The sequence below is a fragment of the Mustela putorius genome, unplaced genomic scaffold, assembly GCF_011764305.1.
Source record: "Mustela putorius furo isolate JIRA1106 unplaced genomic scaffold, ASM1176430v1.1 tig00000596_pilon_pilon_pilon, whole genome shotgun sequence".
Taxonomy (NCBI): domain Eukaryota; kingdom Metazoa; phylum Chordata; class Mammalia; order Carnivora; family Mustelidae; genus Mustela; species Mustela putorius.
Window position 1 is genome coordinate 16,067,860 of NW_025421428.1, and position 11,977 is coordinate 16,079,836.

At 70.3% G+C, this 11,977-nt stretch overlaps 2 protein-coding genes across 2 annotated transcripts; one reads left to right on the forward strand and one right to left on the reverse strand.

Annotated features, from left to right (window-relative positions):
• The first annotated feature begins 270 nt into the window (after positions 1-270).
• LOC123392797 (endoplasmic reticulum mannosyl-oligosaccharide 1,2-alpha-mannosidase-like) lies at positions 271-11,307 on the forward strand. The gene is given in 14 exon segments (XM_045082774.1): positions 271-494; positions 906-1,014; positions 1,686-1,789; positions 3,348-3,502; positions 3,792-3,901; positions 5,040-5,225; positions 5,901-6,049; positions 6,437-6,625; positions 8,225-8,415; positions 9,088-9,188; positions 9,191-9,207; positions 9,781-9,978; positions 10,052-10,183; positions 10,397-11,307. Coding segments are annotated over 14 exon segments (1,965 nt in total). The 5' UTR covers positions 271-383; the 3' UTR covers positions 10,610-11,307.
• Positions 3,316-5,042, reverse strand: LOC123392799 (translation initiation factor IF-2-like). The gene is made up of 2 exons (XM_045082781.1): positions 3,935-5,042; positions 3,316-3,567 (listed from the first exon to the last, which is right to left on the reverse strand). The coding sequence occupies exons 1-2, from the start codon at positions 4,317-4,319 to the stop codon at positions 3,515-3,517; spliced, it is 438 nt and encodes a 145-aa protein (XP_044938716.1). The 5' UTR covers positions 4,320-5,042; the 3' UTR covers positions 3,316-3,514.
• Positions 11,308-11,977: the final 670 nt, after the last annotated feature.

Here is an 11,977-nt window from a genome sequence, read left to right on the forward strand (position 1 = left end):
GGCTCCCCTAGCTCTGGGCCGGCCCGTCCGGCCGCGACCGGGACTCGAGCCCCGCAGCCGGCGGCGCGGGGCGGCGCGGGGCGGCGAGCGGGGCGCACGCGCGGGCCGGCAAACGTGGAGGGCGAGAGGTCACGGCGCACGGGAGGGCGTGCGCCGGCGCAGCGGGACGTAAACAGAGGCGCGCGCCGGGGCCGCGAGGACGGGCGCAGGCGCAGTGGGGCGAGAAGGGCGCGGCGCAGGCGCCTTGGCCGCGCTCGCGATGGGCGGGGTGTTGACGGCGCCGCGATGGCTGCCCGCGGGGGTCGGACCCGCGACGTCCCGGGCCCCTGTGGGAGTCCGGCCTCCTGACGCCGCCCGTGGGCGGGGCCGCCGCCGCCGCGGTCATGTACCCGCCGCCGCCGCCGGCGCCGCATCGGGATTTCGTCTCGGTGACGCTGAGCGCCGGCCGGACCTACGACGGCAGCAAGAGCCGGCGGCGGCGCTCGTGCTGGAGGGTGAGGCGCGGGGCGCGCGGGGCCGCCGGGAGCGGGCGCGGGGCCGCCGGGAGCGGGCCGGGGCGCGCGGGGCCGGCCTGCCGCCGCCTCTCCGGGGCCGCGGGCTGTGCGGCGTGGGGGCGGCGCGCGGTGCCCCGCGCCGAGAGCCGTCGGTCGGGGCGGCGAGGCGGGAGCCCCGCCGGCGGCCGGAGCCGGAGCCGGAGCCGGAGCCGGAGCCGGAGCTGGCGCGCGCCCGCTGCGCCCGTCTGCGCTGTGCCCGCGCGGCGGTGGGGCGTCCCGGCCGGAGGGCACCTCCCGCGGGGCAGACCCCGGGCCTGGGGCGCGCCGGGCCGCGCGGGGCTGGCGGCGGGTGGGCAGGTCCGCGGTCGGGCCGCTCTCAGTGAGGAGCCTCCCTGCCCTTGCGTCCCGCAGAAGTGGAAGCAGCTGTCGAGGTTGCAGCGGAACGTGATCCTCTTCCTGCTCACGTTCCTGATGCTCTGCGGACTCCTGTCCTACGCCAGCGTGGCTGACCAGTGGCGAGGTACCGGCTCCACGAGCGCCCCGCGGGGCTCTGCGTGGGTCCCCGAGGGCCGGCGGCGGGGCAGAAGCGGGAGGCGGAGGGGCAGCGCGCTGGCGGCTGTGGGGCTGGCAGGTGGCTGTGCGTTTCCCGGGGTGCGACGGCTCGCTGGGCGTCTGGCTGAGTCCCGGCACCTCCAGGCCCTGGGCCTCGCAGAGAGATGGAGGTCGGGAGGTGGCAGGCCCAGTCCAGACGCCTCCGGGAACTTGCGCACACGTCTTACCCAGGGTCTGGAAGGGGCCCCCCCCCCCGGGCGCGGAGTCCTGGGGAGCCTGTGGGGAATCCTGGGGAATGTCTCTGGGGGGGCCCTGGCCTGCAGCACGGAGGCTGAGGAGCGGCTGCGGGGGCTCAAGGCCGTGGGGGCTCAAGGCCACGGCCTGCTCCCTGCACTTTGTGGTCCCGGGAAGGGAAGAGCTGAAGGCCGCGTCCGTGTGGGCGGGGGCCGGCGAAGGACCGGCGCTGCCAAGGGCTTTCAGAAAGGCTGGATTTCCTCTGGCGTCGTTGGATGCCTTTCCGGGGCTTTCCCCGGGGCTCACGCTGTCCTCTCGTGAGGAGTCTCGACGGGCTGCGCCACCCGCTCGGAGTCGGCTCGGGGCGAGTGGGCTGCTGGGGGTAAGACCGCCTCTCTTGTTTAGCGGGGAACGGCCGGTCCGCGGAGGAGCGGAAGAGGAGACCAGCGGACCCGCCCGTCTTGCCAGCTCCTCGGAAAGCAGAGGACCTCCCGGGCCTCTTACCGCAGGTACGTCGCGTGACCTACACGTGGGGTCGTCCCCGGGCTCCGTCCCGCCAGCGTCTGGGAACAGTGTGTGGCGTTTCAGGTAGACGGGGAAGGGTTCTGTCTGTCCCCGTCTGTGTGACGTCTGAGCGTCACGCTCCTTGTGCTGGGCCCGTAGGATGACCCTTGGGGCGGGAAAGAGGAATACTCTCTGCTTCGCTCTTGTGGAACGCCTGCTGGCGGGCCAGGTCCTGGGTCTGCCGGCGAGCAGAACGGACCCGTCCCTTGCCTCGAGGAGCTACGGGCTGGCGGGGGCAGGCAGGCGAACCTCCTGCGAGGGGAGAGCAGTCGCCGCCGGGAGGGATAAGGCTGGCGCCGGTCCCGGGGTCGGGGAAGCCGCTGTGAGACTCTGCTGGTTCTGGGCAGGGTCAGGAGAGCCGGGCTCGAGTTGGATGAAAGTGCCCAAGGCCCGGGGAGCTGGGCTTGCTCAGGGACTTGAAGCTTCAGCGGGTCTGGACGGGGCAGGGGGCCGGGATCTGTCCAGGCCGGGCCCTGTGGGGCTGCCCTGGGGAGCCGCAGGAGGCCACGCTCCAGACTGTCTCATTCGGGAGCTGTGTGTGAAAAAGCGGGTGTTCTCCCTCGTAGGGAGGGCAGGCGGGCGTTTCTTCTACTCTTTCTGGTCCCTCCCTCGCACCCGGTGTCCGCCCTAACGGTTGGGAAGGCAGAGCCAGCCTGACGTGTTTCCCCACGGAGAGACACGTTTCCAGAGGTGTGTGGGGAGGTCCGTGATCCAGTCTCTGGTGTCCAGCAGGGGCCTGGACGGTAAGGGGTTAATATGCACACCTCCCCTGGTCCAGGCCTGGGGACTGGGAGCCCCTCGTGGAGGCCACTTGGACTTTGTCTCTTGCTCGGACTCCAGCACTGGTCCCCCAGACCTGGGTCGGCCTTGGTGCTCTGTTTCGGCCAGACCCCCTTCTCCCGGGCACGTCAGTCGTGAACGTCGTCACAGATCCTGTGGACGCTGAGAAGCAGAGGTTTTTCCCGATTCCCAAGGGGCCTTCCTCCCGTCCTCTGGGGGAGGCGCCTCGTCCCGCCCTCTGTCGAGCACTGGCTGCTCCCCGGCCCCAGTGGTCCGTCCCTGGACCTGGCGCCCTGCCCTCGCCACAGCATCCCGAGGGTGAAGCGCAGGAGTCCCGGGGCACGGGCCCGCGGCCGGGTTCTCTCTGCGTCTCCACGTACGGGGCCGTGGTCCTGACCCTGTCTTGCTACCTTTAGGGTCTGTGACAGCCTGGGAGCATCCCGGGTCAGGAGTTCAACCTGCCATCCAGGGCTGCGCCGGCCCGTTTGGCGCACTTCCATCCCTGTCGGCAAGGGCCGGGAGATGGCGAGTCGGGATCTCCCGGCCAAATCTGCGTGTCGTGATGAGACCCAAAAGGGATTTCCTCTGGGGCCGTGTGCTGCCAGCCGGTTCACACACTCCGCGGGGTTGGGCCTGAGCGGGGAGTGTGCCGGCGGCAGGGAAAGGAAAGGCAGCCCACAGGCAGTTGAGCTGTTTTCATGGGTGATTCTTGTTTTTATCTAGAAGCCTCAAAGGCATTTCCGACGGGGACCTCCCAACCTGCAGATTCGAGCCCCCGGTAAAGGCTCCGAGGACAGGAGGCAGGACGACACCAAGTGGAGGGACGAGGCAGTGGGTGACGCGCGTCGGGAAGGAAGCACACGGAGAACGGTGGTCAGGTACGGGGAGCGTCAGAGACGGGCTGGACGTGCAGAAACGCTGAAGCCCGCGTGTCTGGCGTTTTCTGAAAACCAAAGAGGAGGAGGGTGAGCGCGACGTCTGAGGTACACGTTGCTCTCAGAGCAGGCGGGGTCCAGGGCGGGACCCGGGGCGGGGGGCAGAACCAGCCTTCTGCTCGTCCTGCCCAGAGCGGCGGGCAGCAGGGAGCCCCGCCGGGGGACCGGGACCTGGGGGCGTTTCCGTCTCCGCCCGCAGGCTGGCTGACTGCGCCTCCTTCTCTCCCTGAAGCTGGAGGGGAGCGGTGATTGAGCCGCAGCCGGGCACCGAACTTCCTTCGAGGAAGGCGGAGGCGCCCCCCAGACCTTCCTCCCAGGCCCCCAGGATTCAGAACCAGGCAGGTAAGACCCCACGGGCACCCTGTTGGGCCTCACCTGGACATTCTGACGAGGAGGGGCGCGCGGACGCCCAGCGGGGGAGCACCTGCCGTCCCTCCGAGTGCTGGTCCCCCGAGGCGCCCGGGCAGGCCGCCGATCTCTTGAGAGCCTGGAGAGGACACGGGGCTCCTTGGCGGCCCATCGCTGCAGCCCCCGGTCGCCCATGTGGGCGAGAGACTCGTTTCCCAGCCTGCGTCTGTGCCACGGGGGGCTGGGGGGTGGTGCCTGGAGAACGTGGGGACGCAGCCGCCCCTCTGCGTCTCGGGTCCCAGCAGGTCTGCGCGGTCCGACGCGGTGGCACCGGGGTGGAGGGCCTTCTGGGCGCAGGCGTGTCGGGAGTCCCGTGCAGAGCTGAGGCGGGGCCGGTCACGGCCAGGGCCATGGGCCTGGTGGAGCAGGGGCTCGTGCCAGGTCAGCGAGTCTGGGGCCCAGGCTGTGACCGTCCGGTCCCGATTGCTGTTGCCTCTGAAGGAAGGGGGACGTGTGGGGGACGCCGAGCGATCGTGTGGCTTAGAGGACAGACGGCAGCGCCGCGGGTGTCAACACGGATGGCCTCAGACCGCACCCACGTGCGGTGCCGCCATCGACACGCACGGTTGTGTCCACGTGGTGGCTCCGTCACTCGTGCCCCGTCCTCCCCGGTGTGGAGGGCAGAAACCTCGTCTCCCACACGAGTCGCGAGGGCACCCCGGAAAGGCTCCAGGGCGGCCGTGGGTGCACCTGCTGCGCGTTAGGTCGTCCTCGAAAAAGCCCGGGGCCGATGAGGTGCGACGCGGCACCCGGGAGACGAGGCGCTCCCGTCCAGGTCGGCAGCCGTCAGCACGCCCGACGCTCCCGAGGCCGAAGGGCACGGCGCAGCCATCGCGCGCTCAGCGTGTGGCCCCCGGGTCCCCGGGCCCCCGGCGGAGGCACACGGGACACCACGCTGTCCCGTGCTGGCCCCAGAGGCCTCGCCGCCCTGGCAGCTGCGTCCAGCCGTGAGGACCCGTCCTTGGGCGGTGTCCCCTGCTGCTCCCCCTCCCCGTTCCGTGTGGGGCTGCTGAGGGGCCCTGTCTGAACCCTGACCGGCACCGGTCCTGGCGACCTGCTGTCTTTCCTCCAGCCTCCCCGAACGAGCGCCAGAGGGCCGTGATCGACGCCTTCCTCCACGCGTGGGCCGGGTACCGCAAGTTTGCCTGGGGCCACGACGAGCTGAAACCTGTGTCCAGGTCCTTCAGCGAGTGGTTTGGCCTGGGCCTGACGCTGATTGACGCCCTGGACACCATGTGGATCTTGGGCCTGAAAAAAGGTACCCGCTCCTTCCCTCGCTCGCGGCCAAGTTCTCCTGGGGTGACTCTGGGGGCGCGCGAGCTGTTGGCAGGGGGGGGCGGGGGCGGGGGCCGAAACGCTGCTGTTCCCATCTGGCGCGCGCTCCCTTCTCGTGGGGGCAGGATCGGACGCGCTGGGCATGGGTGGTAGCTTTCCCGCCTGACGTCCGGCGTCCAGGGCCGGTTCCAGCCGGTTCCCCTGTCGCAGCCTGAAGGGGCCCTGTGGCGTTCGGCGGCACGTGATGCCAATGGCTGTCCGCGCCCCGCGTCTCTCCCTCACGTGAGACTTGACTGGCTCACGTGAGATCGGGTGGCCCGGGGGTCACGCGTCGTCGGTTATTTCTGAGCTGGGACTTCAGAGGCGTGTTTTAAGTTGTCTGAGGAGGCCCGAGACTCCCGCCGAATCTCTCGACGTGGCCCTCTGTGCCGGGATCGTCCGCAGTCGGCGGCCCGTCCTTGCGCGCGCGCGGGCTCCCTTTCTCTGCGCCTGAAGTCCCGGGGGCTCCTCCCCTCTCGCGGGGACCGGACATGGCGAGCCTGCGGGGGGCGGGGGGGAGAGAGACAGACACGGGAATGCACGGGGCCCCCGGGTGAGGGGTCACGGGGGCGCGCTAGGCCCCGCGACCCGCTCCCCTCCCCACACCGTTTCATGTCAGAGTTTGAAGAGGCCAGGAAGTGGGTGTCTAAGAAGCTGCGGTTCCAGAAGGACGTGGACGTCAACCTGTTTGAGAGCACGATCCGCATCCTGGGGGGGCTTCTGAGCGCCTACCACCTGTCCGGGGACGACCTCTTCCTGAAGAAGGCTGTGAGTGTCCCGGCGCCCGCCGGAGGACGGGCCCGAGGGAGCGTGAGCGTGCGAGCGCTGTCGCTCGGCTCCCGGGATCTGGGGCGGGGGGGTGGGTGGGGTCTGTCCCCAGCGCTCCCGCTCCTGTGCCGGAGCCTTGTTGGCGCACACGCGCGTGAGCGGCGTCACCCTGCCTGTCGTCCCCACGGCTTGCAGGGACGTTCTCTCGGAGCTCCCCAGGGCCAGCTTGGTTTGGTGGCCATGGAACGTGGAGGCCGCGCGGGGCCAGTAAAGTCCCGTGTCCGTCCGCGTGACTGGGCAGGAACGGGGGATGGGTTGGCACCGGGGGACGGGGGCGCGTCCGCCGGGCGGCAGGGAAGCTTGATTGCCCGCTGTGCTGCGCATCAGGAGGACTTTGGGAATCGGCTCATGCCTGCGTTCCAGACGCCCTCCAAGATCCCGTACTCCGACGTGAACATCGGCACCGGGGCCGCCCACCCGCCCCGCTGGACCTCGGACAGCACGGTGGCTGAGGTCACAAGCATTCAGCTGGAGTTCCGGGAGCTCTCGCGCCTCACGGGCAATAAGAAGTTTCAGGTACGGAGGGGCCGCGCCACCCGGGACGCCCCCTCTCCCTTCCTCTCCCCTTCCCCGTGGTTCGTTGTGGCCGGGGGCAACAGAGGCCGGGGCGTCGAGTCGGCACCTGGAGGCTGAGTCCTCGCCCCGGCCCTGCCCTGCAGCAGGTCCGTGTCCTCGGGGTCCCAGCCGCCGGCCTCGCACGTGCCGCGGGGTCGGGGGCCGTGGCGCCCGCAGGGAGGCGCGTCCAGCCAGGTCGGCCGGAGGCAGGGAGCTGCGCTGGGGCTTTCCTGACCCGCACGCCCGTCCTGGGCCCTTGTTGGCAGCGGGTCCCTGGCCGCGCCTGGCGGAGCCGCTCTCCTCGCCGTGGGGGAGGGGGGCTTCGGGACGCGGCACGGCGTGCCGTCGGTTCTCCCTTTGCTTAGCAAAATGGAGCCGTGATTGGAGTGAAATAGTGACTCTCCACGTGTCCGTGGCACCGCGTTTCCCCTCCCACCGCGCAGCCGTGGGCGAGCTCTGACGCCTGCACGACTTCCTCCCCGTCGGAGTGGGCCGCGGCCGCGAGCCCTGTGCCCCGTGCGTGTGGGGCAGTGGGGGCTCTCGGTTCTGATCGTCCCGCGCGGTGAGGTTCTGCGGCCCGGGCCACCTGTGTGGGGCTTGGTCGCCACGGGGGACGTTCGCATCCGCGGGGAAGGCGCCCACGGGTTACGTCTGTGTCGCGGCGCGCGTCCCACGTGTCCTTCCCGCCCCCAGCGGTACCCCGCCGTGTGGACGGGGCCCGAGCAGTCTAGGTCCCGGCCAGCCCCGCCCGTCGGGTTGTGTCCCACGCGGGTGTCCGGAGGGGCACGCCCCCAGGAGCAGGTTCCCGCCACGCTCAGGCCCGGCTCTTGCGTGGCCGCTGGCGCGTTGTCGGTGGGCCTGCCTCGGGTGGCCGCGGATCTGCTTTCTGGGTGTGGCGTTCTCCAGACGCTCGCTGGCCCCGTGTGTGTCCTGGGGAGACGGGCGCGCGGGGCCCTCCCTGCCTGTCCACAGCGTGGCGGCCGTCCCGTCGGCGGCGCCTAGTCCAGCGGCTCCGCGTGTGTCCTGCTCCTGGGGCGTCAGCCAGGCGCGTGCCCGTTGCTGGGTGTCCGTGGTGGCCTGCGACCCTAGAGAACTCGGTGGGTGGGCGTGGGCGCGTGCGTCTGGCGGAGCCCAGCAAATGGCTCCCCGCTTGGGCTCCTGGGCGCGGGGACCGAATGCACGCGAAGCCCGGGAGCAGAGGTGCTGTGGGCGCCCGGCAGGGAGCTCGGAGCAGCCCAGGCGGGCTGGCTCTTGAAGGGTGCGCAGGAGCTCCCCGGGGGCGGCGAGCCGCGAGCCCGGGCGCGGAAGCCGACGTGCCTGCCTTCCCTCCAGCCGGCAGGAGCAGCCGGCCGCGCGCGACCCGGGTTCCTGCGGGGCCTGGGTCCCTCTCAGAAGCCGCTGTGGGCGGCAGTTGGGCGAGGGGCTCCGTGGGCTGGGACGGCGGCCTGCTCCCTCCTCGGCGGGGAGCGGGTCCGTCCCGTGGGGGCGAGCCGATGCAGCCCCTCTGTGCACCCCGGCCGCCCCCCTCGCTCATGCCCCCTCTCCCGTCGTCTGCCGCAGGAGGCCGCGGAGGAGGTGACGCGGCGCGTGCACTCGCTGCCGGGGAAGAAGGACGGGCTGGTGCCCATGTTCATCGACACGCACAGCGGCCGCTTCACCCACCCGGGCGTGTTCACCTTGGGCGCCCGGGCCGACAGCTACTACGAGTACCTGCTCAAGCAGTGGGTCCAGGGCGGAAAGCAGGAGCCCCAGTGAGGCCGGGTTCTGCCACGCGGCAGGGGTGGGCTCCCCGCAGCTCCCCGTGGCTCCCCTCTCGTCCCGGGGGTCCCGGTCGGGCAGCCGCCGTGCCGGCCCGCGCTCGGCCCCTCCGCGAGGAGCGTGGTTCTTCCAGGCACAGCCTCCGTGTCCAGGAGGAGGGGACCTGGCTGGTCGCTGAGGCCCAGGCTCCCCAGCGCCAGGCGGGGCCCGCGGTCGGGGCCTGTCCGAGGGGCCCCTAGCTCACCGGCTGCACGGTCGCGGAGGCCACCATGCACACGCCCCCCAGCAGAGGGAGGCCGGGGCCGCCTGGGCTGCACCGTGTGGTGTAGGAGGCAGAATCGCCCCCCGGGACGGAACCGGAAACCCCCGACGATGGAGCCTGGGGCTGACGCCCCCCAGAACCCCCGGGGCTGCGGGCAGAGACCGGGGCGTCACACCGGGATCCGGGGGCTGTGCGGAGGCCGTTCTCGGGCCGTCCCTCGGGGCGCTTGAGGGGAGCGCCCCCAGCTCCGGGCCAGCCTGGCGCCGCCTCAGACAGGGCCGGGGCTCCGAGCCACTAGGGTGTGCTGGGTGGTTCACGGCCACGCGGCCGCTCCTGGGTGCCAGGGCAAGAGGGCCGTGCGCCTGGCTGGCCCGGAGCTGACGGGGCCTGCCGCCCTGCCCAGGTTACTGGAAGACTACCTGGAAGCCATCGAGGGGATCCGGAGGCACCTGCTGCGCAGGTCTGAGCCCGGAAAGCTCGCCTTCGTGGGGGAGCTTGCCCACGGCCGTTCAGCGCCAAGATGGTGAGCGTGCGCTCCAGCCAGCCCGGGCGGGCGGGGCTTCAGCCATCCAACCTCCCCCCGTCCCCCCTTCTCCCTCCTGGGCAGTGTCCTGAGCTGCGACGGATTTGTGAGCCACGACGTTGCAGAGAGCCCCGAAGTTCTGGCCGTGGGCATGCGCCTGGGTCGTGGCCTGGGCTGGGGTGGGGGCGGCAGGAGGAGCTGAGGGGGACCCGAGGTCTGCGCTGGGTCCCTGGCTGCGCCCCCTGGGTCCCGGGCACCGCTCCCAGACCCCCACCGCTTCCTGGGGACCCTCACTCTCCTACGGCAGCCCGTCGGTGTCGGTGGGGGAGAGGGGGGAGACCCGGGTCAGCGTCTGCTCCCCGGGAGGTGGTGTCTTTCCCCCGCCTCTCCCCTGCTCGCATGCAGCGTCGCGTGCTGGGCCTGTACTTGAGTTGCTTGCCCGAGTGGACCCTGAGACGTCCCCGCTCGGGCTCGTTGACTCCTGGGGACACGGGAGGCACCATCCCCGGTGTCACCGCCACCCCCCCCCGCGGCCACAGACTCCGCCGTGGTGAGGACCCGCTCTGATTTCAGGACCACCTGGTGTGCTTCCTGCCAGGGACGCTGGCTCTGGGCGCCCACCACGGCCTGCCCGCTGACCACATGGAGCTGGCCCGGGCGCTCATGGACACCTGCTACCAGATGAACCGCCAGATGGAGACCGGGCTGAGCCCCGAAATCGTGCACTTTAACCTGTACCCCCAGAACGACCGCAAGGACGTGCAGGTCAAGGTGAGCCGGGGCCGGGCTCTGGGTGTGGGGGCACCGTCGGGGCCGTGTCTGAGCTCAGCCCATGTCCCGCCAGCCGGCCGACAGGCACAACCTGCTGCGGCCCGAGACGGTGGAGAGTCTGTTCTACCTGCACCGCCTCACGGGGGACCCCAAGTACCAGGACTGGGGCTGGGAGATACTGCAGAGCTTCAACGCGTACACACGGGTGAGCTGCCTGCCCGCCACCCCGCCGGCCCCGCGGGCCCCTTCGCCCCGGGCTGGGGGCATGGGGGAGGGGCAGGCTCACCGTGGCCTCCGGAGTCAGGGGCGCCTGGGGCTCCGGGGCTGGGGTGTCCCTTGGTCCCGTCCCAAGGACCGAGCCCGTGTGGGGAGCCGGCTGTGGCCGCAGCCCGGACGCCGCCGTCTCGGCCCTGTGCAGGTCCCCTCGGGCGGCTACTCCTCCATCAGCAACGTCCAGGATCCCCTCAACCCCCAGCCCAGGGACAAGATGGAGAGCTTCTTTCTGGGGGAGACGCTTAAGTACCTGTATCTGCTCTTCTCGGATGACCCGAGCCTGCTCAGCTTGGACGCCTACGTGTTCAACACCGAGGCCCACCCCTTGCCCATCTGGGCCCCGCCGGACGGGGCGTGACTGCCCCGTGGGCCCCACCCCAGCATTTCCCAGGTCTTTTGTTTATGGAAGCCTGTCTGTAGACCCCTGGTTTGGGTCAGTCCACTATCCTTGGCCTATTGCCCTGTAGTGTCCAGTCAGCCGGCTGCCTGTGGTCCAGGCCTGGGTGAATGGAGATACTAGAGATTCCCAGGCCTGAGAATCTCAGGGCCTCACGGGTGGGCAGGACCACTGGACATCCTGTGTGAGCCTCTTACGATGATGGTGTTATAATGTCAGCCCCGTGAATCACGGTGTTCCCGTCCACTAGGGGAGCCTCCTGCTTCCCGAGGAAACTGGAATCATGACTCACATTCCTTGTACCTGAATGTCTTACTGTCAGCCAGTGCCCGGGCTTCACGATCCCAGGTGACTGGTCATCTCCCCGGGGTGCGCTGGGTCCCCCGACATCCCCCCCCCCCAGAGCTGAAGGGACAGCCCAACATGTGACTCAGCCAGTGGTCTCAGAGCTTGCGATGTGCCCGGAACCAAGGGTCTGAGGGCATCTGTGACCTCCTCCGAGTCCGGTCACCTGGTGGGCTGTGGCGTTTACTCGTTGGACTCAGGGATCCTCCCCCGGCCCTGAAGGGGCGGGAGGGGCGGTTGGGTGAGCGCGTCCTGCTCCCGGACCACCTGGTAGAATGGACTTTCCAGGCAGCATAAAAGTAGGTTTGCTCTTATCTCTGCTGTGTGGAAGACTGTGTGTGCTCATTTGGGGTGGGGGTCTAGCCATTGTGGTCTCGGCACACCTCGCACTCTGTGCTCGGAGGTCAGGTCTCCCACTGTGACCAGCAGCCTGGGGACCCAGCGTGGACATGACATCCACGTTCCTGTCGTACCTGATGCCCTGCCCTTGCTCATCCCTGTGATGTTTGCGTCCTGGGCTCCGTGTCCGTAGGTAGAGGTGTCCCTGTAGCCCCGCCACCTGGTCTCGGGAGCCTGCCACTTCCACCCCTGAGTCCTGACTTGGGGCGCTTTTCCAAAGACGAACCTTGGTTTCTGGGGGACCCTGTTTCCTGGGACCAGGTAGCCTCACAGGCACAGGTCCTCTCTCTGGGACACTGAGCTGCCAGGGTCTCCCCTGCTAGTGGTCGGTGCCTTTGGCGGCCCAGGCTCCCAGTGCCTGGCAGGACCTGGGTTCTTGGCCGTGTTCCCGGTTGTCTCAACACTGCACGTATCCACTGGCTGCCCTTGGGGCTGCCATGTACTCCTGACCCGACACCTGGTCTCTTGCGCCGGGAACGGGGTGTGCAGCCTGTCTCCCAAGTGGGCTCGGCACCTCACCTCCCATTGCCATACACCCGCCTCTCCGAGCCCAGCGGTGGGATAGGGACTGTGCCCTGCCGCAGA